This window comes from Esox lucius, chromosome 13 (genome assembly GCF_011004845.1).
Source record: "Esox lucius isolate fEsoLuc1 chromosome 13, fEsoLuc1.pri, whole genome shotgun sequence".
In the NCBI taxonomy this organism is placed as follows: Eukaryota; Metazoa; Chordata; class Actinopteri; order Esociformes; family Esocidae; genus Esox; species Esox lucius.
This window is the reverse complement of record NC_047581.1, coordinates 19,842,943-19,870,313: the sequence shown is the minus strand read 5'-3', so window position 1 is coordinate 19,870,313 and position 27,371 is coordinate 19,842,943. Positions and strand designations below refer to the sequence as shown.

Genomic DNA, 27,371 nt, shown 5'->3' with positions numbered 1-27,371 from the left:
ACTGTCTTCATCCACTTCTTTTTAAACGGTGCACTTGAGAGTCCTTTAGCATGACTTCTACTCTGTTATATGATGGAGAACATTATATCAATTTGCTTCAAGTTCATGTGGGAACCCCTATAAAGTGATGCTGCAGAGTAATTTATTACACTACAAAGGCAACATTACCACAGGGTCCTTTGAGGGGCTTATTGTCCATGGTCATGGCCCTGTTCTGTCCCAGACACAGACACACTCCTCTCCCTGCCCGGCCACCTGCTCTCTGGCTCGCTGGCCACTTCTAGTGCACCCAACCAACAGTCATTGGTGACTTCACAGCAGGGATGAGTGACATCCCTTCAAAGACACTTGGGACATACTGGAAGCTTCTCTTGCTTTTGTACTTTGGTATGCTTGCTTTCCCTGAAGTTGGTGTGCCCTGTGTGCATGTTATTTTTTGGTATTTTATATATACAAGGCAGACTTAAAGAGTTTCTTCGCAGTGTGTGTCCCTTGACCAAGTAAAGGTAATTAAATGAAGGTAATAAATGTTGCAACGACCCTCTCAGAGAGTTAGGCCACATTTTAGGGCCAACAGGCTGTTCATCTGCTGCTCACTCCCAGTCCTCTGACTTTCATTCATCATTTCCTCACCGTGTTGAGTAACAACATACACACGTCCTCTATCCCCAAAATAACAGTCAGTCAACTTTTCACCGCCCTTAGTTTGGACGCACACAGCTGCAAACGCTGAAATTAAAGCAAGACGTTGCTGCATATATTAGCATTCATTAGCCGCTTCCCCCTGCCCACTTAACATGCAAATCTCTCAGCCCCGTTGCCTTGCACCTTCTGCCACACATTCATTTGCTGAATTATAATTAGACTAATCTTGCATAATTAATAAGAAGTGGAGATCCCTCTGTTTTGCCCCCTCCTCTGTTGTGGTCACAAAAGTTGAATATTTGCGTTGTTTGTTTTTGTTTTGGTAATGTAATATGGCCACACACAGACTAAGGAGTGTGGGTAAAGACAGGAAGGTCTGGTTTTTAAGGAGAACTCCTTTAGCCATATCGTAGGCAGTCACAGCTTTCCATCTCTCACTGAAAGGTGTTATACCAAACCTTAAAAAAACAACGGTCGTCATCACTTTTTGTAACTCTTCTGACAAGTTAAACTGCCAGTTTGATATTTTATTAGTTTTCCAGTGTGCAATCAGGGTGTAATGAAAATCAAACCCCTCTAACTGGTGATCCATAGTCTCTCCTCAGACTGATTAGGAAACACAAACAAAAGGTAGGCCTTAGTCTTAAGCCTTGGGATCAATTTCCACAGCGGCTCCATGGGGAGTCTGTTTCTTCCCCTTCGTCCTCCCATCTGTATCTCTGTCAAGGCCTCAAACCTCCTTTGTCTGCATCTGCTTCAGTTCCCAAGACTAAACACAGGCCTCACAGCACGGGGCAAGACACACTCACCGTGACAACTTGCTTAACTAAAACTAGTTTGTAAAAGTCGTGACACTGAAGCATCGGAAAGGTTAAAAACTTAACTCAGTAATTGTTCCATTCTTTTCTTTTCAGCTGGGCATTGACCCTCTGTCGGTCAGACCAGGATAAACCTTGGCCGGTCCTATCTGCGTCCTTTGCTCCTGAGCCTTAACATATGGCCTCAATCATACTGATAGCACATAAGCTGCGCAAGAATGTTTATTGGCATTCATCAACTGTTATTACAGCGGACTCCACATATCATCCTTCATATGGTAATAAGACACAGAGTACATAGATCTGTATGCTATGATGCATATATGTAGTTACAATACGCTGCTTCTTACAGAGCCTATGACGATGCCACACGACGGGACTAGACCCTGCAGTCTGGTCTTCCTGTGGGATATGAGTCCCTTTATGTCATCTGAGTGCTCTGTTGGAGACAGCTGCATTCGGGATGACATAATCACATTTCAATAAAAGACTTTAACCGTGAGAGACAGAGGGACGGAGGACTAAAACGGGGAGTGTGGAGTTTTGTTGGAATGGGAGAGACTGGGTCTAAATGTAGAAACACCAAGCTACATGGACGAGACAGAGGGGCAGGAGAAAGGGAGGCAGGATGGCGTGCCAGGTCAGAGGCCTGATCCCGTCACTACACCAGAGACACAGAGACTGGAGGAAGTAGAGAGGCAAGGTGTGGAATGATGGTGGGGACGAAAGGAAAGAGAGATAGAGACAAAAAGAGGAGAGGGAGTGAGAGAGGAGGGGGAATGTTGACGTCCTGTGTTCAGGGCCATCACTCAACAGACGCCCCCCCCTGGAAAAACAAAACAGTGTCCTCCTGACATGGTGGGGGGGATTAGGAAACCAGATGTGAGGCATTAAAACATACTGACATACGGACCTTCCTCAGACACACACACATTACCAACAGTACCTCATAAACACACACACACACTATGAACACTGCCTCGTAAACACACACACACACTATGAACAGGACCACATACACACACACATGCACTGTGAACAGTACCTCATAAACACACACTTACACAAACACTGAACAGTCCCTCATACAGACACACATACGCAACAGTATGAACAGTACGGCATAGAGACACACACACATATATTACACACTATGAACAATATCTTATAAACACACACACATCCAACTCTGAACATTAACTCATACAGACCCACACACACACTCACACACACATACACACACACACTATGAACAGAACCACATACACACACAAACACTGAACAGTACCTCATACACCATCACACACATGTAAACAAACCGACTTTGTTACATGTTTCCGTGAATGCACTCATATCTTACATAAACACAAAGTGTGATGAACACACATTTGAAAACCAAATGCATTTAAAGACTAGATTAGTGCATAAAAAACAAATATTAGGTCAAGCTCTTGTCTCCTGGCTATTAGCTGAGGTCGGAGTGGAGTATATATAATAACACTGATGCAGAAGTCTACAGATGGGTCGTCATGCATCAATGTATGGTTATGCATCCAATTAGTACATGGAGTGTGTTGTGGGGAGGACGGGGGTGTTTTGTTTTCCTCCATGGGGAGAGTGGTGGAGGGGCGAAGAGGTAATAAATACCCCTGGATCCCAGAGTCCCCTGGCAGACTGGAAGCTAGACTGGTCACCAAGGTTAACACCCGGGGCACCCAACCTTTGACATTGCTAATGGGGCACAGAGAACCCTCCAAGAACTGATACCCCCTCTGTCACATACCACCGCGGGGCCTTTCACACCAGCCAACTAACCAGCCCCCTCGTATTTCTCTACAGAAATAATGCAAGTCCTTCACTCACCTTTTCACATTTTAAATAACCCTCTCTATCCCTAGTAAATAAACAAATGAACCAGAAGAAACCTCTCTTGTCTTTGTTTCATTGGGTGAACAGCTATGCACCTTGGTCATCTATAATGTCCATCAACCGCAGCCTAATCCCACCAGGCCATTAGATATAATCTGAGCCGAGTTAGTCCCTCATTGACGACTGTTTTGATCCAGGGATTAAACCTGTCTCCATGTTTCAACAGTCAGGCATACAAACACCCACTGCCCCACACACACTCACAACCATACACTAACGACTACACACTAAGAACCATACACTCACAACTGCACACTAATGACCACACCTTAACAACTGCACACTAACGGACGTGACCGCTGAGAGATGGGTGTGGATGGTTACACCTGATGAACGAAGTAAGTCCAGATTTGTCTGTGATATAAAACATAGCAGGATAGACTGTTTTGACATTTAGCTCACTGATTGAAACAAAGGACGGGGAATGTGGATTCCTTTAAAAGTCTGACCACAGGATTGGATGTTCCCCCATGGATCCTTCTCCATTTCAGTCCGGCCCAACCTCACCCCGGTGGCCCTAAGCCGAACCCTGGACCACTCTGGCCCAAAACCTGAGAACTGTGTCAAAACCAAACACTTAAACCACTCCTTCTGATTTATAGATCCTGAAAGTGTTGTAAAACTGTCACATTTGCTACCAAATATGGGAAGGACAGGGATGGTGTTGATGGACCCCTCTGATAACATTGTTTCTTCATGGTCTTGAAATTACTTTGCAACATTTCTGTTGTATGATGGCATGTTGCTAGTTTTTCAGTCCTTTAATGTTAAATGTTGTTCCAGCGATGGTATAACAACAAATAAGAGTGATAGGTATAGAGTACGGATCTAAAGATAGACAGACTGACAGAGAAAAACGTAGACATCCAGGTTGGGGACATCCATGGATGTTGAACCCGGACAAGGAAAAGACCTCCCATCACATGCCTGACCTTTCCCAGGATGCTTTGTGAGTCCTATGGGATGAAGATTCAAAATACTCTCTTCAAACTGTCACGCTCTATTTCATGAGCAGTCCAATCCTCACACTACATCATCCTCACACTACATCATCCTCACACTACAACATCCTCACACTACACAAACACCAGGCTACACCATTCTCACAATACACAACCACTACATTACACCATCCTGACACTACACACTTACAGAGGCCCATTATCAGCAACCATCTGTCTTGTGTTTCAATGGTAGGTTGTGTTTGCTAATCCAAGTTTATTAATTTAAAAGGCTAAGTGATCATTAGAAAACCATTTTGCAATTATGTTAGCACAGCTGAAAACTGTTGTGTTGATTTAAGAAGCAATGAAACTGGCCTTCTTTAGACTAATTCAGTATCTGGAGCACCAGCAATTGTGGGTTCGATTACATGCTAAAAATTGCCAGAAACAAAAAACTTTCAGTTGTTCTGAAAATCAGTCTATTCTTGTTCTGAGAACTTAAGGCAATTCCATGCGACAAATTGCCAAGAAACATAATTTTTCGTAATAATGCTGTGTACTACTCCCTTCACAGAACAGCGCAAACTGGCACTAACCAGAATATAATATAATAGTGGGAGGACAATTTAAAGTGTCTAGTTTGAGAAACAGACGTCAGTCGTAGGTCCGCAATTGGCAGCTTCATTATATATTACCCGCAAAACACCAGGCTCAATGTCAACAGTGAAGAAACGACTCTTGGATGAGTTGCAAAGAAAAAAAACGTATCTCATACTGGTCAATAAAAAGAAAGGAATAAGAAAGAAAAGCACAGACACTGGACAGATGAAGATTGGAAAGTGTTATGGACAAACAAATCTAAGTTTGAGGTGTTCACAAAAAACATTAGTGAGATGCAGACAAAATGAAAAGACGCTGGAGGAGTTCTTGATGCCATCTGTCAAGCATGGTGGAGGCAATGTGATGGTCTGGGGGGTTTTAGTGGTGGTGAAGTGGGTAAAAGGGATCTTGAAGAAAAAAGGCTATCACTCCAAGTTGCAAAGCCATGCCATACCCTGTAGACAGCGAATGGAGACAGTTTCCTCCTAAAACAGTACAATGAGCTCCAAACTATGCAAGTACTATTTAGGGAAGAGCTGGTATTCTTTCTATAATGGAGCGGCCAGCACAGTCATCGGATCTCAACCATATTGAGCTGTTGTGGGAGCAGTTTGACCGTATGGTACATAAGAAGTACCCATCAAGCCAATCCAATTTGCAGGAGGGGCTTCAAGAAGCATGAGGTGAAATCTCTTCAGATGAACTGCTGAAAATAGAGGATTCTTTAGTTTGAAGGGCATAATTATTATTTCAATTAAAATTCCTAATTTCTAACCCTGTTAATTACTATATTTCCTATTGATTTCGCTATATTTCGTATTAAAAGTAATTTAATGTATGTTTTCATGGAAAACAAGGACTTTTCTAAGTGACCCCAAACTTTTGAATGGTAGCGTGTTAGTCAGCTTGTCCCTAACCCCTCTAACGGATAAAACCCACATTCTGGTTTTATCAAGAAAAGTCACCATTACGAGGATTTCAAATCTCTACACTACAGTCAAATAACATACCGTTCAGAGAATCATAACCTACAAGCCACCAGGAGTCCATTCAAAGTCCTCAGGTCCAAAAACAAATTCACAGAAATACACAGTATTATACAGATTGCATGGAAATTCCATCCATCTCCAATTACTTAAGCAAAAAGCCAAGTAACCCTCCAAAACTCTTATGACACAACAGGGACCGTGAAACGAAACGCACACACACACACACATATTTACACACACACTCTTTCTCACTCCCTCTTTTTTTCCTCTAACAAAGGTTTAATCGTTTGTGTTTTTGGTATTGGATTTCTGTATGTTTATATTGTACATGAGTATTATGTCCATAAGTGTTTTCTTGTTGTGTGTTGTGTTTTGCATTATGAGTGGACCCCTGGAAGAATAGCTGCTACTTCGCCAAAATCTAACGAGGATCCAAATAAAACAACTAGATGGACGTCAGAGCGGAGGAGAGTGGAGAGACAACAGAATGAGAAGAGATGTCTTCTTAATTAGCCAGTAATGATAAGATCTGACAAACAACATCTGTTTCCAGACTGAGAAGGAGAGAAGGAGAGGGGGAGAGAAGGAGAGGGGGAGAGGGGGATGGAGGGAGGAAGTAGAGGGTGGGAGAGAGGGATAGAAGGGAGGAATACAGAGAGAGTCAGCTAGCTAAAGAAACCTGTGAAGGCAAGACAAGTGGGACCTGCTTGTATGGGGGGGGGGGGGGGTACGTGTAAAAGAGAGAATGCTGTGTAGCGTGACACCCTAGAAGAACAAAGTAAGAGGGAAAAGACAGACAGACAGACAGAGAGACAGACAGGGGAGAGAATTCTGACAGGGTTGAGGGAATCTAGGAACCAGGACGGAAATGACAGATAGGAGAAAAACAGATCAAAACAAAGACAGACAGACAGACATGCAGAGAAAGAGAGACAGACACAGGGTGCAACTGGGTAATGGCCCATGCATGAGGAAGGTAGTAGGGAGAGGTATGGAGATGGGTATGGAATCCCTCAGAGGTCCAGGGTGCTGTAATTTACTGTCCGTAGCTAATCCACAGCAAATGTGTGGAGTCGAGTGAGGAGCGGGAGAGGTGAGGGCAAGAGAAGAGCGAGTGAACTGGAGAGGAAAGGGATTGAGGGGGATAGAGGAGGGGCAGGGGGCCTGTTGGGCGCTCAGCATGCCTGCTGGGAGGCTGTCAGCAAGCCCATCGCCCCCTGCCCCTCAGCCCTGACGGATTCATCAGGACCATTTACACATGCACACACAGACACACACACAGACAGACAACACGCACACACACACACACACCAAGACCATAAACTATCTGAATGGCTTAGTTTTTGAGTTTGTCTTCCATAAAAAAAAAACTATTTTGAAGAATACTGTTGCCAGAAATATGCAAGCTGCCTCAAATGCCCCATTTAAACATATTATAAAGACTTTATGATGACACTATGAGATGGCATGCACTTCGAATACTCCCGTCTGCATGCAAATACTTGAATGCCTATTTTAGGGTTTAGAAGGGGTGTTTGTGAAATGTTGTGTTTTCAGTTGGTGACGTGGAGGTACGGTGAGGTGGAAGAGTGACATCAGGAAAATCTGAGTTTTCCCCGGAGATGTAATTCTGTCCAGATTCCTGACAAACAGACAAACAAACAAACTGGATCCTGGGCAGCGCCAGGGGGCATCGTTAAATCATTAGTGAAATGTAAGACCTTATTGGGGAGGGGGGGGGGGGGCTGACCTCTTATCCATCCCCTTCACCCTTTCAGCCCCGCCCCTACGCCCCAGCATCCAGCCAAAGAAAACAGTTCCTGTTCCTAAATAGCACTGCCGACTGCCCTCAAACTCTGGCCTCTGACACACACATGCGCACACACACATACACATGCACACACACACACAGGGATGCACACACTGATCCATGTAAACACAAACCCACACCCACTATCTAGTACTTTGTAAAATAAATCATACTAATCTGGCTTTGCTGAACCAAACAGTGCCCCCTACTTAATCTTTACACTGCTCTACTAAAGGTGAAAGCTGTTAGTGGGCAGACAAATGGGGAGCTTTCTCCTCTCCCTCTCTCCCCATCTCCCTCTCTCCCCCTCTCCCAGCAACACAACGACCGGCCCCAGCACTATGAGTCCTTCTTCCACATATGTCCATTTGCAGTCCATTTCCATTTCCTGTAAAAGAATTTCCCCGCTGCGCTCTGTTTCCGACTGGCTCTCCCTAAGAAAACAACCCAGACTTGTAGTGAGTTTTAGGATTCCAGCCCTGTCACCCAACCCAATACAGCCTGACGTGGCCCAACAACACAGACATACATCACCCTGTGTCAAATATTATAATGGTGTTGTTTAGGAGTCTACGTTGGATTGAACATGTAGATTTCACAGGGTAGGTATTTCCTAACAGGGACAAGACAAGATCTTGCTAACCAGTGCATGGATCTGCCCACCTCCATTCCTGGGTTTTGCCCACTTGCTTTCACTAGGTCTAGGGGTTAAATTGGACAGGAGCCAACAGGAGCTGAGCTCCTACATCTATGGTCAAAATGTCACCTGGGGGGAGCTGGGCTCCTGTACTTTCACTGGTCAGCAGTTTAACATTTTAGGTACACCTACAAAGTAGGGCTCCCCCACTTCCCAAATCCCAGTTCAACCCATGACTTGGTCCCAGGGCTGATCATTGCCCCTGTCCTAGGTTGTTCAAGTGGTCTTGCCCGCTTGGCTTGTGTGCAACACAGATTCCATTGAACCCACTGCTCTTTAAGCAAGACTTCTCCACACTATCTTTTCCCCACTTTCTCTACCCATTAAAAGCTATTTTTGTTGCAGAAAAACCTTTGCCAAAACAGCCATTCTAAACTGACACTAATAGTTCACTTCCTGTCTATTTCAGTGATGGGTCTTCCTGGTATATATGACATATAACCAAAACCCCATATATTACTGAAGATCTTCTGGCTCCTTCAGCTGTATTTATGGTTTGGACCCCCTGAAACTTCTTGTGTCATTGCCATTGTTATCAAAATGATACAGACACCATGTTGATGGTCAAAAGTAGCATGGGTGCTAATGACTGTTTAATCTAAATTACACTACAGGGGTTTGGCATACTACAATCCCTTTGCAAAAAAATGCAAATATTTAATAGAGAAAAACATTGCCAGCAAAAACATCCTCATCATGTCACAAAACATACTAGACAGCTTACAATGTTGTTATTAGCCTTCGAAAATAGCTTTGATTGTAATGTTTTCTAGCTCAAAATCATTGGCGTCCCCTCAGTCTTAGGCTGGGTGCACACAGAATGCGTCAAGCCATATGTGTCGCCGTGCAGTCCACAAGTTCGAATGCAGTTGAAGAGCTAGCAGGATGCAGTACACTTCTGAATTGTTTCCAACGTGCTGCTATGCTACTTTTTTCCAACGTTCTGCTATGCTACTTTTTTCCAACATTCTGCTATGCTACTTTTTTCCAACGTGCTGCTATGCTACTTTTTTCCAACGTGGTGCTATGCCTTGTGGTATAAGAAACAGAAGTAAAACAACTTCTGAAGGAGATACTGATGCGTGGCTTTGAACTATATGCTAATGGGCACAAAAAAAAGCACACTGACAGTGTCTAAAGTCAACCGGGCTCCTGACAAAGGGGTTTCCTCCTGAATATTTGACTTGAAAACAGTATTGTTTTCAAACACAAGTAACACATTAATGCACAGCGAATCAGTGCCCACTGCAAGGACGCATTGACTAAAATGCTACATCAGTCCTAAAATGCACGTTCAAAACAATACAGTGGCAAAATGTTCAACCTATGACACCAACCTGACTCTGGATACAGTTCTTTCTCTGTTTCTTACAAGCAGCACCTGTCAACGATGATTTGATATTCTAGACAATGGCACCCTCTCCCCCTGTCTTCCTGTCATCCTCTTCTCCTCGTTGCCCCCTGGGAGAAGATGTCCCAACTCTGGTGCCAGCTGCTCAGACTGGTCCAGCCCGCGCTGTTACGCGCACGAGAGGCGCTGGGTCCTTTTTCTGTCTCCAGTCACTGCCTGTCCCCTGCCTGAAGGAGTCCATGACAGGGGTCTGGAGGGATTGGCCACTACCAGCCGCCAGGGACAGCCTGTGACATGGAAGTAAAGAGACTAGTGGCTGTGTGTGTGTGTGTGTGTGTGTGTGTGTGTGTGTGTGTGTGCGTGTGCGTGTGCGTGAGTGTGCGTGTGACCAAGCAGTTGACTGGGTGCATGGGTGTCAGCGTGTGTCTGTCTGTGGCTTCAAATACACTACAAGTGTGTGGCTGAGATTACGAGGACATTTAAAAACACCACCCAGAATCAGCCTGTGGGGGTGTATATGTTTTCACTAGCAGACAGGGCATGCTCAGGGCCACGGGTAGTTGAGATGAGCCTGTATGGAGTGCTTGTCATTCTGTGATCTGGGTAATTCAGGAGCAGGCTCTCTCCCCGCTCCCCTAAAACCAGGGCTTCCTGGGACCATTTGGAAATGGAGGAAAGCACCAGTGGGTGAAGGGTTTCTAGACCACACAGGACTGGTGGTGGTTGGTGACTGTCCTCTAATGGGATCACCACCCTGAAAAGGAGACCTGATGGAGACCAAGGCATGCTTCTGTGAGCTTCTGGGTGAAGGACATGAAGATTATGATCACAAGAACACAATCCCAGACACTCTTCGAATCTCCAAGAGGACATATTGTATATGATGACATGACAGGGCTGGTGTACTGCCACTGAGTACGCGTCTGGGAGGGAGGAGCGATTCAACCCACTGACACATCCAAATGGTTGGCATCTCCATTTTTTGGGTCAGTTGTTCCTTTCCAAAAGCCCTGCTCCCTTCAAGTGTTCCCCGGAGGATCAGCTGAGGGGAACGGGTGATGTTTCCCTCCATGACAATGACACAGAGAGGTTAACAAGGCTGGCATGTGGAGCAGTGATATGGTAACACGGACGTATGGGGAACTCAGAACACACAGAGAGACTGATCGAGAGACAGTCAAAAGCAGAGAGAGAGAGAGAGAGAGAGAGAGAGAGTGACCAATAATACCATTATTGGTCAAACAATCTCATTGAGACATGGTTGTTCAAGAAGGCCATTCAGATAGAAATGAACAAATTATTTCTGAATGCTTTATTGTCAAACTGTCCAGACAGACTAAATGCGTATAGACCCATAAAGATGCCTTCGGGTTTCCGGTAGCAGAGACAGACGGGTGTTGGACCACTCTGTTCCACAGACACATAGACAGCAGCTTTGTCTCTGTACGGATTCGATTAGACAGATAACACATGCAAAACACTGACTGGTAATCCTCACCCAAATGAAATCATTAGAAACTAAACCAAATTATTTTGAGAACATTAAAACTATTTGATGAATATTGATTCAAAAAGCAAATGTGGGCACAGCCTTCATTCACTGCAATGTGACTGCAAGGTAAAAACATCCAAACACGCACAAAGACGGAATGAGGAGTGCAGGATCAATACTGCACGTAACACAAGATGAAGAGCAATGGATTCCTCCTAGGGTCAGGTATATGAAGTCAGGCTTTCACAAGGAAGCTCTAATCACATTTCTAAAAGTGGCCTTACCATAACCATAACTGGTGCATGGTATTTCTAAACATATATTATTGACTCAACGAAGAAGGATTTCTGTGGTCTAATTGATGAGGAAAAAACATGCTGAGGAGAATTTTGAATGTTCTCGTTGACAAGAAGTTAACCGCAATCTGTCTCTTGCATCCAGTCTTTGCGAAATTGCTTGTCGTTTTTGAAGGGGGGAAGGGAAAGTCGATATTGACAAAATTGGAAAATTTCCATTGATTATTCCTGTTTCCTCAGTGCGCCGGCTTGTTAAGAAAGAACCTCTCCTGAAAACACGATCAATTAGTGACATAGTGCTGGCCACTGATCCCCTCCCCTGCCCTTCCTTCCCACTCCCCCAGTTTCCTCCGCAGCTTTACAATGGACCCTTCACGCTTTCCATATGACCATCTATTGATCCTAACCTCCTAGACAAACAGAAAACCATGCTCATTCACTCCAACCCTGATCCTTCCACTAACCAAACCACACTTGCCACTCATAGACCACCAGCACTACAGTAATAATATCTGTCTGGGATTCCTGCAACACCATCACTAATCCTGTCTGCCATTCTAACACACATTACCACTAATACTAGACTGTCTGTCCCTGTTGTGCAACGCGCTCCTCTAATAAATACAGGCTAGCACTCATATCGTTCTCCAAGGGTCAGGGGTCATCTGGCAAGTAATGCCATTGTTAACTGACCTGTCAGTCTCTGAGTACAGGGTGGAGGACAGATGGAGACACACAGGGACCAGACAGTTTGTCAGTTAGACCATTTCAGAGAAAATATCCAAAAAAAAACATAAGATCAGAGAATTGAGTTCTGTGTGCTGTGCTACAGCAATACAGTGGAACAATACAATGAGAAACGGGACACGTGTGAGTGTAATCTGTAACGTTTTCAAATTGACGAAACAGTGAAATCAATCAATCAGCGATAATGGATCCCTTCAAACAAAGCAATTCCCCATAAATGCATAAGACGGTCATGGACTGAGTAACAGATTCCACGGTGACTGGTAAACACGGTCCAACATGATCAGTGTTTTACTCAAAATGAAAGTGCGACACAAGGGTGTCTTCGAGACTCGACTCCCCATCGGGACTTACCCCTGACACCTCCAAGCCTCCTACCCACCACCTCCCCGTCCCTACACTTTCCCTATGGATCAACTGTGATCTCCTCACCCCGCTTTCACTCAAATCAGGATTAGGTAGGAGGAGGGAGGCGAGCAGCAGGGGAGGGAGGAGGGAATGGGGGGGGATGGGAAAGAGATTAGAAAAGAGGGGGGATTGGGCTGTTTGGGGAATTGCTAACTCCCTTGTGCTTGGGTAGGTGTCCTAATGACACTGCCTAATTATCACAAAATTAGATAGGCTAAGAGGAGGGGGAAAGACAGGGATAAGAGAACACGACGGAAAGGAAGAGAGAAAGACAAGAGCAGGCAGGAAGTGAAAGAAAGGGGGATAAAGTCTGGGGAGTTGGGTAGAAACACTTATACGAGTACAAGAAAAACCAAAGACAAACTAAAATTGAGATATTGAGTTGTGGAGAGGTGGTGAGAGTTGTAGAGAGCTGGAGAGAGTTGTAGAGAGATACATAGAGAAAAAGAGAAGAAGATAGTTACAGAGAGGGAGAGAGAAATGGAGACATGTAGAGAGATGGGGCAGCAGTAGAAGCGGGTGGGCCCCAGTGCGCTGCATGTTAATTGGAGAACAGGTGTTGGGGCTGGGAGCAGGAGGCTGATTACTGCAGCCTCAGAAACCAACCCCTCCTCCCCCAGCAAACACACACACACACACACACACATAGACATGAATAATTTAGGCCCCAAGCAGTGACGAGGGGAAAAGGTCAGGCAAGGGGTCATAGACACACATACACAATTACACACGAATACATACATAAATAAACCTCCATGCACACAGGCACATACAAATATACATGTCTATATGTACACACAAACAACGTACATGTTGCCATATTTACACAGACACATTCTCCCTCTCTTTCACATACCCACTGGCACACAAATCCGCAAAGAATAAAGTTGTGTTTTCTGCAAGGACCGAGTGCAACGCTGCCACAAATTCCACCAGATTATCCCAAATGACATAGCTGCTAATATGATGCTCCCTAAGGATAGGGATCCATGGTCTTCTCAAATTTAGATTAGAGGGTACAGTAGGTCAACGATCCCATTTAAACCCATCCTTACAGCACAGCCGTCACACACTGATACAGATAATCTAATGCACAAGCCCCCAGCACCACTTTGCGAACAACCTTTGGTAAACATGGAAGATGGAGGAAGTGGAGAGGGGTGGCTGGGAAAGCATCGCGCTAAACGAGGAAAACAGCTGCTCCTCGGGATTCTGGAAAAATCTAAAAGACAACAACCCAGTTTTTCAGTTGTATGAAAACTATCCTCTGAGACACACCGAAAACAGCTAGCCAGCTCCAACAGAGGAGGGAGAAACAGATAGAGCAGGAGTAGCAGAGGAAAGAGGGAAAGGACCAGGAATGAGGGTTAGAGAAAGAAACAGGATAGCGAGAGAAGGGGAGAGAGGAGAAAGTGAAGGGGAAAGAGAGATTGTGGGAGAGACAGAGACAGGAGAGGGGGGAGAAAGGAAGAAAAAAAATCTTTAACTGTGTATGGAGTGAGTGTATACTAGGACAGTGCCTTCATGTCTGCTAGGAAAACAGGCTGAGGTGAAAGAAGGGGTGAGGAAGTTTGAAGAGATGACATCACAGACAAATGATTGTGTACAAGGCTTCTTGTGAGCATTCATCACAACACTTAAAACCAGGTAGACAACATCTGACCCCTATTCCCTGGGACATGGAAGCCCTCATACGTGCTGATGAAGGCAACGCCTGATAACTGGCTGTCAAGGGGGGAGACTGCAGGCAATGGACGCGGGAGACCACACACTGCACGACAGGCCTTAACTCCTCCTCATGGCTGACACAGTCCAGTACAAGGCAGTAGTCGGGAACGTGTTTCCTAGTTGGAACAATGGGCGGGCGGCAGCCACCGCGTTCTCTGCGCTGACCAACCAGAGCAAAGAAGACGGACGGACAGACAGATACAGTATGTGCATAACGCTGGAGGCACAGTCGGTAACAACCCAGATGCTTACATTAGCACTGACAGGTATACTGCAGTGATGCTAGAACAGGCACAAGCCTCACAGTCATAAACACTCACAGGGTGGGTTCGCTTCGTTAAAGGCATCTGGAACCGCAACACAGACCTATTTATAACACAACAACAGCACACACACACACACACCCAGATGTACAGGCTCGTCCACACAGTTAGGATGACTGCACGCCCGGGCCCAGCCCTACACACTGAAACACTACCCGTCGCCCCCAGTAACTCTCCTCTCACTGGGGCCTCTGTCTTTACTGGCCATAAAGGCCCAGTCACAGGAACCACAAGGACCTGGGTTCCTGCTCTCTTCGTCGACCCCCTCCGTCTCGGAGGGGGGGGGGGGGGCTGGTGAGAGGGGCTGACAGGTGCTGTTACCTGTCGATGATGACGGGGTCTGAAGGCGTCTCGTTCCGGTTTCCACAGCTTTTCTTCTCACAACAGCGACTGTGCGACAAACGGGAAAACAGAAAACGCGACAAGACAGTGAGTGAAACAAACTAGCATGACAGGGCTGATGGTTTATCTGGCCCGCCCACCGTTCCAAACTTCCCTGCAGCCTGCCTGGTCCAGGGAAACAAAAAAGGCCAGAGGAGAGGAGGGGAGGGGGGGGGGACAAAGGAATAAAAGAAAGGGTAAAAAAGGTACAACAACGCACCGTACAAACAGGCAGAGACCATTCAGAAGTGAAAAGCCAGCCTGGCAATCTGTCACATTGATTTGGAAATCAAACTCAAACCCCCACTCCGTCACAGACAGACACAGACAAACACATCAACACACACGATGACACACACAGACACACACACACACACACACACACACACACACCATCCTACAATTCATCAGCAGTCCTGTCTGTGGAGCCTGCTGGCCCCTTGGCCCCCTCCTCTAAGTCCCCTCCGCTGCATAACAAAAGTGCCCCCACCCCTAACCATCTGCCACCCCTACACCTCGCCTCACCCCTCTCGTGTCCCAGCTTGGCCCTGCCCTGCCCCCCCTCCGCCCTTCCTCCGCCTCCCTGTCAGACGGCCTCACTCCCCAGCTGTGACGCTTGCCCTCTGCCTCCCCGGCTCTGTTATTAGCCAGCTGTGAGTCACATTGGGGCATCTGCTGGCTACACAATGGCAAAGCCCAGTCAGTCTTAGCCCCTTTCCCCCTATCCCAGCCCCCCTCGCCTCCCTCTGCCCTCAAACCCTGGGTCACTGGCCCACTTCCCCAACACTCCCTCTTCCTCCCCTCTCTTCTGCCGCCACCGTACTTCAAAAACCACGAGATGCAAGGTGAAGGACCTCCATCTTTCAGCATAACCGTAACTCTTTCAATGCTGAGCGATTTCTGCCACCTTGTCTAGTTCTTGTTTCTTCATGCACAGGAATAAAATAAATGACTGGGCTGGTGATGGGGGCTAGTGAGACGATCTCCCCACCCCCCCCAACACATCAGAGTGGAGATTGAAGGAGGCCCGGCCCTGTACCTCCTCCTATCTGTAAGGGAGGCTCCAGAGAGAAACAGGAGCTGGCGGAGGACACGGGGGGGCTACAGGGGCTCCCACTGTAACAAGACTGCTGACAGACACACTATACCTTCACTTAAACCCAAGCTTGTTTTCCAATGGCATACCAGATGACAAAACTGAAAGACATGGGGGGTGGGTGTTTTTAAGGATATTTCCTGGGTGTGTGTGTGTGTGTGTGTGTGTTTGTGTGTGGATATGACTCACCTGCACATAACCTCATGAGTAAGCAGAACCCGGCACATTTCCGGATTCTTATTCTGTCCCTCATACGATATAGGCTGAGAAGAGGAGAGAGCGAAGGGGGAATTTGATTCCATGTGCAATCAATCAAGCAGTACGCATGACTTCCACAGGCAGGCTACATCCAGTCAAAGCAAACGGGGCTACCTACCTGTTTAGTGACGGAGTCAATAAGCCGTGCATAAAGATCCTGTTCAGTACGAACCCCTGCACACAGACACGTAACAGTTATTAGAGGAAACTAAACCACACTCAGAGGCAAGCAAATCTTGAAGGCATGAGTGTTTGGCCCAGACATTGATCAGACATTGGCACTGGGTTATCTGTCGAGGTCAGATAAGGAACAGTGGAGAGATTTAGGAACCCAGGGATCTGACACAGAGAGCCTCCCAGAGACTTTAAGAAAACATTCTAACTTTGTTGGTTCCTAGATGAATCATGCTCGCTGGTTTTACACGATTACATGCTGCCGAGAATCACACAGGACAGAAAAACAGCGTTGAAGTAATGAATTGCTTCTGAAGAGCAGCATATTTTATCAGAGGGATTTTTTTTTTTTTATGGAGCCTATGCAGAGTATTGCCTTTAAAACAGGATTCTCTCATCAAAGTCTCAATCTGGAGGCCTTTGATTGGGCTATGGGGAAGGGGAGGGTGCAGAGGCAGACGTGGGTGTGTGTGTGTACATGTATATGAGCATGTATGGTGGGGGTCTCTGGTTCATGTCTTTTATCTTCTTTCCCATGGGTGCAAATGCATTGGGGGGGGGGGGGGGGGCTCATGGGATCCCAGGTCTCTGTGCATATGTTGTAACACCATGGGGGGGACCGTGCACGCCATTCCTGCATTTATGGGCCCGAAAGCTGCTTCAAACACAACTGAATCGAAGGCTTAAAGACCTGGGTGATGACTGGATGAGTAACTGGATATTGAGAAGAGGGGAACGCCACAGTGACATAGATAATCAGGCAGAATACTAGGAAAGAGAGCTTGGAGACAAGTGGGCTCAAAAATCGCCTCCAGGGCTAAGAGTCAGAGGACATGACACTGCACAGAGCAAGTCAACTCCTGAGTGCACAAGTCCTCAAAACTGACACAATTGGTACATGCCATCTGATGCCGGAGCGGTGGATTTGAATGTCTACTCACCATTGCTGTAAAGGAGCTGTAGCTTGTAGTGTGTCCCATTGTTGGTCTTTTCTCCCGTCTGCTCCTTAGAATACGACAGACAGACACAAACAGAGACGCAGTCATGCAGTTATAGCGCGTTGTGGGCACAGTTGAGCACAGTTGAGCACAGCTGGGCATCACAAAGCCCAGTTAACCACAGTTAGCTCTCCTCTAATCCTGCACTACATTCGTCCCCTAGAGCGGGTGGGGATCAGAGGGTGTTAGGCTACAACCTCCAGATGGGACCTTGACCTTGAGCTAGCTGCCCCGTTAAAGATTTCACTCCAGCCTATCTGAAGTGAAATCCTTCATTAAAACATGGAATTCTTATGACCAAATACAAAAAGTGTACAAATTGTCATGTATCCAATGGTGAGCTCTTATGCGTATGTACATGTATTCACGTGCATAAAAGTATTTGTGAGTAGGTGTGTGTATTTGTGTGTGTGTGTGTGTGTGTGTGTATGTGTGTGTGTGTGTGTGTGTGTACATGGGATATTACAGTGAGTGAAAACTACTACAGTGCTGTGAAAGTGAGCAGCAGTCGACCTTGACAGAGAAACTTCTCTTCCTCTATCTCCCCCCTGGCTCTACACCACTCTCTCTCAACCTCTCTCTACCTCTCTTTCCTAGTCTCTCTTTAACTGGTCTCAAAGGAATGCTCTCTCGCCCAACAACCCAGGGAGCTGTCATCTTTGAGCAGAAAGAGAACAAGAGGGGACTAGGAGAAAGAACAGGAACGGTCGGTGAACAAGAGGAGGACTAGGAGAACAAGAGGAAGACTAGGAGAACAAGAGGAAGACTAAGAGAACAAGAGAAAGACTAGGAGAACAAGAGGAAGACTAGGAGAACAAGAGGAGGACTAGGAGAACAAGAGGAGGACTAGGAGAACAAGAGGAAACAGGAATGTTAGGAGAACAAGCGTTAGACTAGTAGAATGAGGAAGACTGAAAGAAAGTAAGATAGAATTTAAGATAGATAAGAAATTGACAGATTAAAAGAGTTGTGTCCAATGGAAAGCAAAGACAAGGACAGTCGAGAAAAGTACTAGTGTTTTGTAAATATGCACACACAAAATAACATTTATTTTCTCTTCCACATCGGAATAACAACAAAACTAAACCATATGCCAAGTTAACCACGCAGAAAATGAACTCCTCTACCATATCACCCTGCCCTGGATGTGTGGTGCTAGGTGAAACACTGACAGTCCTCTGCCTTGGCAAGGGCACTAAAATGCCCAGACTGGAGCCCTCTCTATCTCCCTCCCTCTCACACTCCCAGTAAACCAAAACACTGTTTGAACTTCTGTTGACAGGACAGTGCAGTCTTTTCTCTCTCTGACGGAAGAGCTGTTTCTGGTTCAGACCACAAGCCTCACGCTCCCAGCTCCAGTTGAACCACACGGCTAAAACATCCATCAACACTGGGCAAACGGCTCACACCCTGGGCAGGGCACCCCTCCCCTGTGCCGGCTCTCTATTTTGTCTAACTATCTTAATTTCATTCACTCACTCTCTCTGTCTTTCTCTCCCCTTTTTCTCTCTCTCTCTCTCTCTCTCCCTCTCTCTTTCTCTTAATCCCTCCCACACTCTTCCCTTCTCTCGCCATCTCCCTCAAACTGACCACCAACCTGCACCTATTCCTTTCCTTCTTTTGGCCCCATGTCTGACCTGAGGAATTTACTTCCCCCTCCGTCAGTGTTTAGTGGATGGGGGTAGGAGGAAAAAAGGCTTTGATGATTTGTTCACAGTACATCTGAACAGAGGCAGTGTAATTTGCATTTTAAAAAGTAGTGATGTCCCACTAATGAGGAAGGCTGCTAATTAGTCATTAGGCATTCTTTTTCAATGGCTCATCATCAGCTCAGCTTATTGGGAGTGAGGCTTGTGCAACTTGAAGTAGCTGTCAGCTGTTCAATATGTTCAGCTTTATAGGGGATGTGGAAGGTCAAGTTAAACACTTGGTTGTAGAACATTGTCTGCCAAGAAATTTCCCCATGTAAATGTGGTCAACTACTGTGGTCAACTGCTGTGCTAGACTGTAGTGATGTAATTGGAAACAATATCTCTTCACTCCCGCTAGCAAACTTGAAGCAATACCCGTGACATGATTTCAATGGCAGCAAAAACGGCCTAATGAAGGCAAATCCATGTCAACATATCCAAAGGTACCTGTATGCTCACACAGTCCAAAAAAACTGAAACAAACAAACACGCACACCTTGTCATGCTCCACAAAGTCCACAAATGCGGTCCTCTCCACCTCTACAGGCTGTCCATGTCTGTCATAGAGTGCCAGGACAAAGTGGAAGAAGTTGGACTTTCGCAGGTTAGAGGGGGGCTGCTTCTCAAAGTGGGCCCTGGAGAGAGCTACACCACTGTGGATAGGAGAGGAAAATCAGCTCACACTATATCACAGTACTAAGTCACAAAACAAAATCTTTTACACCTCCAGTCACTACTTATTAAGATAAATTGTACATAACAGAATAATATGAGGGTTAGCAATTTTAGCCCTTGAACTTCTTAATGTCTAATGAACCAGACATTGTGTGCAGAGAAAAGTGAATTATTAAAGAAAAATAAGTCTGTATGTGGAAATAGAAGAAACCTCTTAACTATGCTCACTCATATATTATACTGTTTAATTTCTAGATTTAACTTATCCTGAATTGGTCTTAAAAAAAAGAATGAGAAAGCATGAAAAAATATCAAATGAATAACAGCCTAAATTATTTAGATGTTAAATGACTTGTATTTGTAATATTTTATAGCATAGTTGTAATTTCAGTTTAAACAGCGTTCTATAACTTCCTATGCATGACCAACCTGAGAAATCACGAATTATCAATGATAATCAGGAAATAAAATTAAAACGTTGACCCGTCTTTTTCTAAGGCTGAAACTGTCCCCAAAAAGTGCTTTCAGGATTTATTTCCTCATTGGCTGGGTCAAAGTTTGATTTCCTCCAAGCTGGGAGCCCGACAGAATAATACCGATATTTATTGATAGTTAACCTTTTTCACTACGTGACATTATCGCTGTTAATATATTTTTTAATGCTTAAACTTATGAAGTAGTTTCAACTTTGCATTTTGGTTCAGATTGAACACGTTTTCCTATAGCCCACTGTGAAAGTGATTTTGGAGCTCATGCTGACGTTGATTACATAATGTTGGCCATAGCATATAACCGCAAATCATTATTTTCGTACAGGTTGCGAAGAATAGGTAACTTAGATAAGTGAACTCAACTCAGTACCTACTTAACCGGGGTTATGAGCCAGTGTCAATGTTCATTTTAAGTTATGATGCGGAACTAAATACAACTAATAATATTAGTGTTAGGTAGGCTGTACATCAAGTATAAAATATATGGGTTAGAATTATAACTCCTTTTGTCTTACTAAGGGGGAACTTTCAAGGAAAGTTACAATATCCCCAGAGTAGGCCAACTATTAAACCACGACATATATGATGCATATAATGAATAACTGGAAGATTCGTTGCATAAAATAAATATTACATGAATAAAAGCTGTTTTATAAACTTTAATTTGCTAATAAAATGTATATTTCTTTCCGTTTTAAATTGTCATCCGCATGCTTAATTTTTTGCATCTTATACTTACACATAATTGGATAACATTACATAAGGACCGATTAAGGATAATAATATTGCACAAGATAATGTAAAGTGATGAACCATAATTCTCAAAAGAACACTTTTTTCCAGACTTTCGTGAAAGATAAAGAGATTAAAATAAAATAAAAAACTGAAACATATTCCAGTTAACAAACCAATGTAAAACTGTATTATTTGTATTACTATAATTGTTGATAATAATCATTTCGTTAATAATCATTTCGATTATGATTAATATTGATATGAGTCTACAGATTATTAGCCTACAACTAGGCTATATAATTATCTTCAATTAAAACTGTCATTAGGCCTAAGCAGAGTTTAGGCCTATTTGTATAGGGATAAGAGAACATCTGGGTGAAGATGAAAAAAATCAGTTGTTATTAGTTCAACATTCATCAATTAAGATTGACACTGTGAAGCGTTTCATGCGCGTTCTATGCTTACAAATCAATGGCCAAGAGGTGTGATCTTCACTAAAATAACATTATTCCGGGAAGTCGCTTTGTGACAGAATGCGTTTTTCTTTTATTGTGATACTTTGTTTTATCTCTTTCAGCCGGCTCGTGACACTGCCACCCCTAGCCATTGACATCCAGGACCCTGAACAAGCCGCACTCTTAGCACACACAAAGACATGTCTGCTCGAGTCAACTTTACCACCCGGCCACTAACTCGACCTGTTGCTTTTTTAGCAAAAAATACAAAATAGAATCTCATTCCTTTTTGAAGAAAATCGTATCACACAGATCAAGACCATACTGAATTTCAATACTTCCTATTTGCTTTGTACAACATATTTTAAATATTTGCTACTGGAAAAATTATGTTAAGTGCATCAATTATTTCCCCACCATAATATGACAGAAGTGGGATAAAAACATACATGCTTTAGGTCTCCCCTATAATCACACATTAAAGTTCATATTTGATACATTATTCAGTGTTTTATAATTATGCTGTGCCCAGCTGCCAAAAAGAAAGATTAATTCCTGCATTTTCCAACAAAAAATACAGGACGTGAAAACATGACGGTATACTGTACCTTTGCGCTGCTACATTAGCATCCACAACACCGACATTACGCACCCAGGACCGCACCGGATCCATCTCCTCTCCCAGAGTTCTTTCTTTTAATCCGCTGACGTCTCTTATCAGATGCTCCTGGATCCCGTACATTTAAACCACAAACCAAATGCTGTTCTAATTTATTTAGAAAAAAATCACAGGAGACAAGAGCGCACTATTTAAGAAAACAGAATTGGGAAGTCCGTTCCAGGATGCCACAGCGGAGCACTTGGATGACGAATTAGGCTTCACAGCTACCCAAAGTAAATAATGCTGCTTGTCCACTATACTGTCTTCAAACGTGCTCATGAAGGTAAACAGAGATTTAGCTTTCCGTGGTTTGCAATCATTCTCCTAGAACTGAGTATTTAGATAAAGTCCAACGTCGGATCGACGTTAAACAAGGATCACCTGTTTGGTGGACACGCGTGCACTCCTCGATCAGGCTCATGCACACCAAGTAGTCTGTCCCAAAGATACGCATGCACACACTTGCATACGAAACCCTTAAAGTCAGGTAGCAATATATATACCTCAAACAGATTAGGTAGACTTGAATGCGCTATGAATGTAAGGGCCAAAGACCTGGTACAAAATGCTCCACTGACCTGCAGCATGTAAGGTATAAGTTCCTCTGTCCGATAGATTTGGGAGGAGGGGCTACAATGGCATATGGGGGACCGATTGTTGAAATGGATGCTCTCATTGGTGTAAAATGCATCGGTTGCTTGGACTTCTGCCAATTTTAGCATCTAGCAAGCCAATTGCTCTCTTGTTTCTTCAAACTTTTCTCTGGTGTTTAAACACTAAGTGTTTCGTGTTTCCTGTGAAATATAAAGAACAATAAAACATACATGTTTTAAAGATGGCATTTAACAAATGAGAGATTTTCTTTCATTTGTAACCTTTATATACATGTTGTCATATATAATTCAGACAAATTATCTTATTATTTTAAGGAGAAAAGGCTGGTGTTTTGTAAAACAATGTCAACAAGTATTGACATTGCGTGTATTGCGTGATTTTGTTTAAAAATTACAACAATGTTCGATGTTAAAAGCACAGATTAACATTAGATTAACACGATGTGGTATCCTAAACATTTAAATAATATGACTGAAATACATATATCACGCGTTTTTAAGATATTATAATAATTTTAACATGTTTAATTTGTTATTCATCAGAATGTTTGTAAGATTAGTTGTGCATATTAGGGTTTTCTTTTTTTCTTGCAAACGAACATATCTGCAAATTAACTACTTTATAGGAAATGGTTATTCAATCAAATTTATTTATAAAGCCCTTTTTACATCAGCAGTTGTCACCAAGTGCGTTTACAAAACACCCAGCCTGAAAACCCAAGGAGCAAGGAACAACAGTTTTGAAGCACAGTTGCTGGGAAAAACTCCTTAAAAGGGGTTGAAATTTAGGAAGAAACGTAGGGAGGAACCATGCTCGGAATGGTGACCAGTCCTCTTCTGGTTGTGCTGGGTGAATGTTTTAACAGTAAACATTTTAATGATTAATAAATTCATGTGGGTTGTGTCCATAATCTATAAAACCTCATCCAGGCCAGATTAAAGTGGTGGCTGTTATTTTTTTTAACGTTATCCTACATTTTACGTTATATTGCTTGGTATAATACGCTTATTGCACATACGATTTCAATAGGCTAACTGTTTAAAAGTCTAAAGCAAAAATCCTGAATATATTTTGTGTCGCTTTTAGTCGAGTCATCACTAAGCACAAGAGCGCACCCGGCAGGCGCGCTGCCTATTCATCCAGCCACGCTCTCGCGCTCTGTCTGCTCTCGCAGAACAATGCTTGGTGTGATTGAAAGCTATGATTCGACTAAGGATATCAATGTCATGCTGAACAATTGTGGTCTGGTTGGTCTATTAATCTTCACTGCTATACGTTCGTGCTTCATATTCAAGACAGTTTTGTGTAGGCCTACGCTATATGAGGCGCGGTTGGAAGTTCTAAAATGTTACAGGCATTTTATGTTGTTTAAATGAACACGTAATAAATAATCATATCTGCAGTAACTACAGGCAATGCAATGTCAAGAAATGCATATAAAGCAATGTGAAGGTATAGTAGTTCCAGAGTTGATGTGATTTCTAAGGGTAGGCTAACTCTTTGTCGAAATTGCGCTTTATTTCGTAGAAATGTCCCATTGGGGAATCATGGCAACCAAGGGATAAGAATTTGTCATAAAACCTATTTTAATTTCAGTTCTAAATGTGTTCAACCGTTTTCTAAATGATATAAAGTTAGACCTCGTCCCCATCAGTATGTCCATAAAGGGAATGGGCAGAGAAAACAGCTTGCCTATATTTCTAGTTTGACTATCAGGCTTTGAGTTTATGGTATGTTTTGCTGCGGTTATTTAGCATACAACACAAAAAACATGAAGTGCATTTTGCAATAGGCCTACTGACAGGTGTGCTCGAATTGATGGTAGATCGTACATGTTTGTGCATTTTAATATTGAGAAACATTTTTAAATTAATTTACGTTGCTTTCTTTCTCAGTTTTTATGAAAAGGAAAGTTTTTCATTGCTTGCTCCTTACGCAGGCTATTGTCTCTAGGCTGAGCTTGAGCGTCTGAACAATGAATGTAAATTTCCCCATTCGATCCCGCCTCAACCGACCATCTGCCAGCGCGCGACAGAGTCAGATGTTCCCCCAATTATAGAACAGTCTTGCGGAATCCTAGTCATTGAATCTCCGCCCCCTATTCGTGTTCGTTCCACACTCATCTTCCACACATCACAAGTTGCTTGATTGACAGCGCTGCTTAACCTGAAACTATTAACTAACTACATATGCTGGCTGTAACAGACACATTTTGTGAATTCCTCCACACCACGCAAACACCGACCATACACAGATTACATAGCGTCCTAGCCTCGCAAAGCCCGCGGGAGCGGGCGTCTTTGCGAGGCTAATAGCATCTATCCATCACTAAAAAATGACCCTTGATTTTACAAGTGTTTCGCATTTAGGGCTATCGAGGACTAAAAGCTACTAATACCATCTACCTGCATTGGGTATCAATTTCAAGTTAATAGATTATTCTGGCAGGAGAGACATTGATTTCTGCTGAAAGTTTGCTGAAAGCCCAGTGTTTTTCTAAAATAGTAGCCCAAAGCCTCATAAACCCGCTTTAAGGTCCCTATCTTAACTTCACCACGGCAAGCATCAATGTATTTCCTCTTCCACTCAAAGGTTAATTAGTATAGTGAATTAAGTACTGGGCTGCAAGACAGAACATACGAAGTCGACTTGCACAGTTGGCAGATTTAGAACTGACTGCTTTGTCTTATTCGCGCATGGATATTTTATGAACCAGACACTAATCGAACTTTGGAGGGAAACAACTTGTTTAACTTACATATAGGTTAGGCCTAGCCTCGCAGCCATTTAGAATAAAAACGGAATATGCTAGTTTCATAATATTGGAACAAATACCCAGGCATAAAATGGGTATTAGTCAAACCACCTTGTGCGAGACAAACGGCTTTCTAATCAATTTAACCCGCTGAGACGGTCAGCGCGTGTTAATGGGGGGTGGGGCGAGGAATCAGTGACTGCTAGATCGAACAATGGGGTATCGTGTGCCACTCGTCCTCTCCAAGCATTCCCTCGCTCCCACGGGAGTACCAGCACCTCTCTCTGTGGATGGCACACTGTCCTCGGAGGTCACAGGGGGCATGTGGGGGATGGCCCAAGACGCAGCAGCTGGTTCCCGTCCCCTCTCTCCACTCCAGAGAGAACAACGGGATAATGCGGTCCACCTCATCCCTATCGATCGCTAGATATTGCGCTCGGCTAATTTATTTGTTTACTTATTTAAGCAAGTATGAGTCCCTTGGGAAAATAGACAACAATTAAAATGTTGCGCAGTCAGACGTCTTATGTTGATTTCTACCAGTATCTTTATATAGATTTTCTACATCATATTTTCAACAATGCAATATACATTGTAATAATGTTAATGAAATATGTTTTGATTATTCGTTTGCTTTTAGGAGTGTTGCTGATTGGTTATGCTCTATTTTTCTATAGCTTACAGATACATAATCATAATTTTTTATTTGCATTACATCTGTTACTCAATCTCAAACGAAATAAATAACATCCTAGACCAGGCAGAAAACGACAGAGTTTAATTTATGATCATTTCTTTTTGCAGAATTATTCTTAGTTCTACTAATTTAAGTAACTTAAACGTGAGCAAAATACAGTGGTAAGATAGTCCTAATAATAGTTTATAAGTGAGAAAAGAAAAGAGTAGTATTTTGCCTGAGATCTGACAGTTCATAATTTTTGAAAAGCCTGAGGCCTTCACATGTTCCACATGAAAATAGGAGTTTTCTCTTAGATTATATAAATGCAAAGTATAACACAAACTTTGGTTTGGCATATGGTTAACGTTGTGGTTAAGGTTAGTGGTGTCGTTAAGGTTAGGTTTAAAATCAAAGTTTAAATAGATACATTGTAGATGGTGAAGGTTTGTGACTACAAAAGCAAGTGATGACCTGTGCAAGCCAACGTGGAACCCTAACGCCCCCTTTTGGTTAAGCTTAAGGTTAACATGATGTGCGCTATAAGTTCATAGAGTACGACATAATGTGTGTGGGGGGTCAAACTAGCGTCCTCTGACCCCAGGTTTCAGATGTATTTTATTTGTAAAAACACTTAATGAATAGTATACTCTGGTAGCAGCACTTATGACATGTGCTTGTGATAAGATTGTGTGTGTGTGTGTGTGTGTGTGTGTGTGTGTGTGTGTGTGTGTGTGTGTGTGACTGTGTGTGTGTGTTTTTGTGTATATATGTATGTGTGTTTTCAGTAGTTTAGTGGCAAAGAAATGCTTTCTCTGGGCCAGCCTGTTGGGGATCTCATGCTCTCAGTAAATAGATTTTAAAAGACAGAGCTGGGGTGTATGTGGCCCTTGATTAAAGCGGCAGATCTTTGTTAGGTTCCCTTTTGGATAG

At 43.7% G+C, this 27,371-nt stretch overlaps 1 protein-coding gene across 8 annotated transcripts in view; it reads right to left on the bottom strand.

Annotated features, from left to right (window-relative positions):
- ebf2 (EBF transcription factor 2) overlaps positions 1–23,010 on the bottom strand; it is a 30,113-nt gene extending 7,103 nt beyond the window's left edge. For 3 of the 8 annotated variants that reach the window (XM_020052249.3, XM_010898876.4, XM_020052245.3), the window contains exons 1-6: positions 22,340–22,958; positions 19,872–20,028; positions 17,628–17,691; positions 16,631–16,686; positions 16,444–16,517; positions 15,099–15,167 (exon numbers count right to left, since the gene is read on the bottom strand). In XM_020052249.3, the coding sequence (XP_019907808.1) occupies positions 15,099–15,167; positions 16,444–16,517; positions 16,631–16,686; positions 17,628–17,691; positions 19,872–20,028; positions 22,340–22,473 (554 nt within the window). In that variant the 5' untranslated portion in view covers positions 22,474–22,958. The other 5 variants (XM_013136760.4, XM_020052248.3, XM_020052247.3 and 2 more) reach the window with 4 other exon arrangements.
- Positions 23,011–27,371: the final 4,361 nt, after the last annotated feature.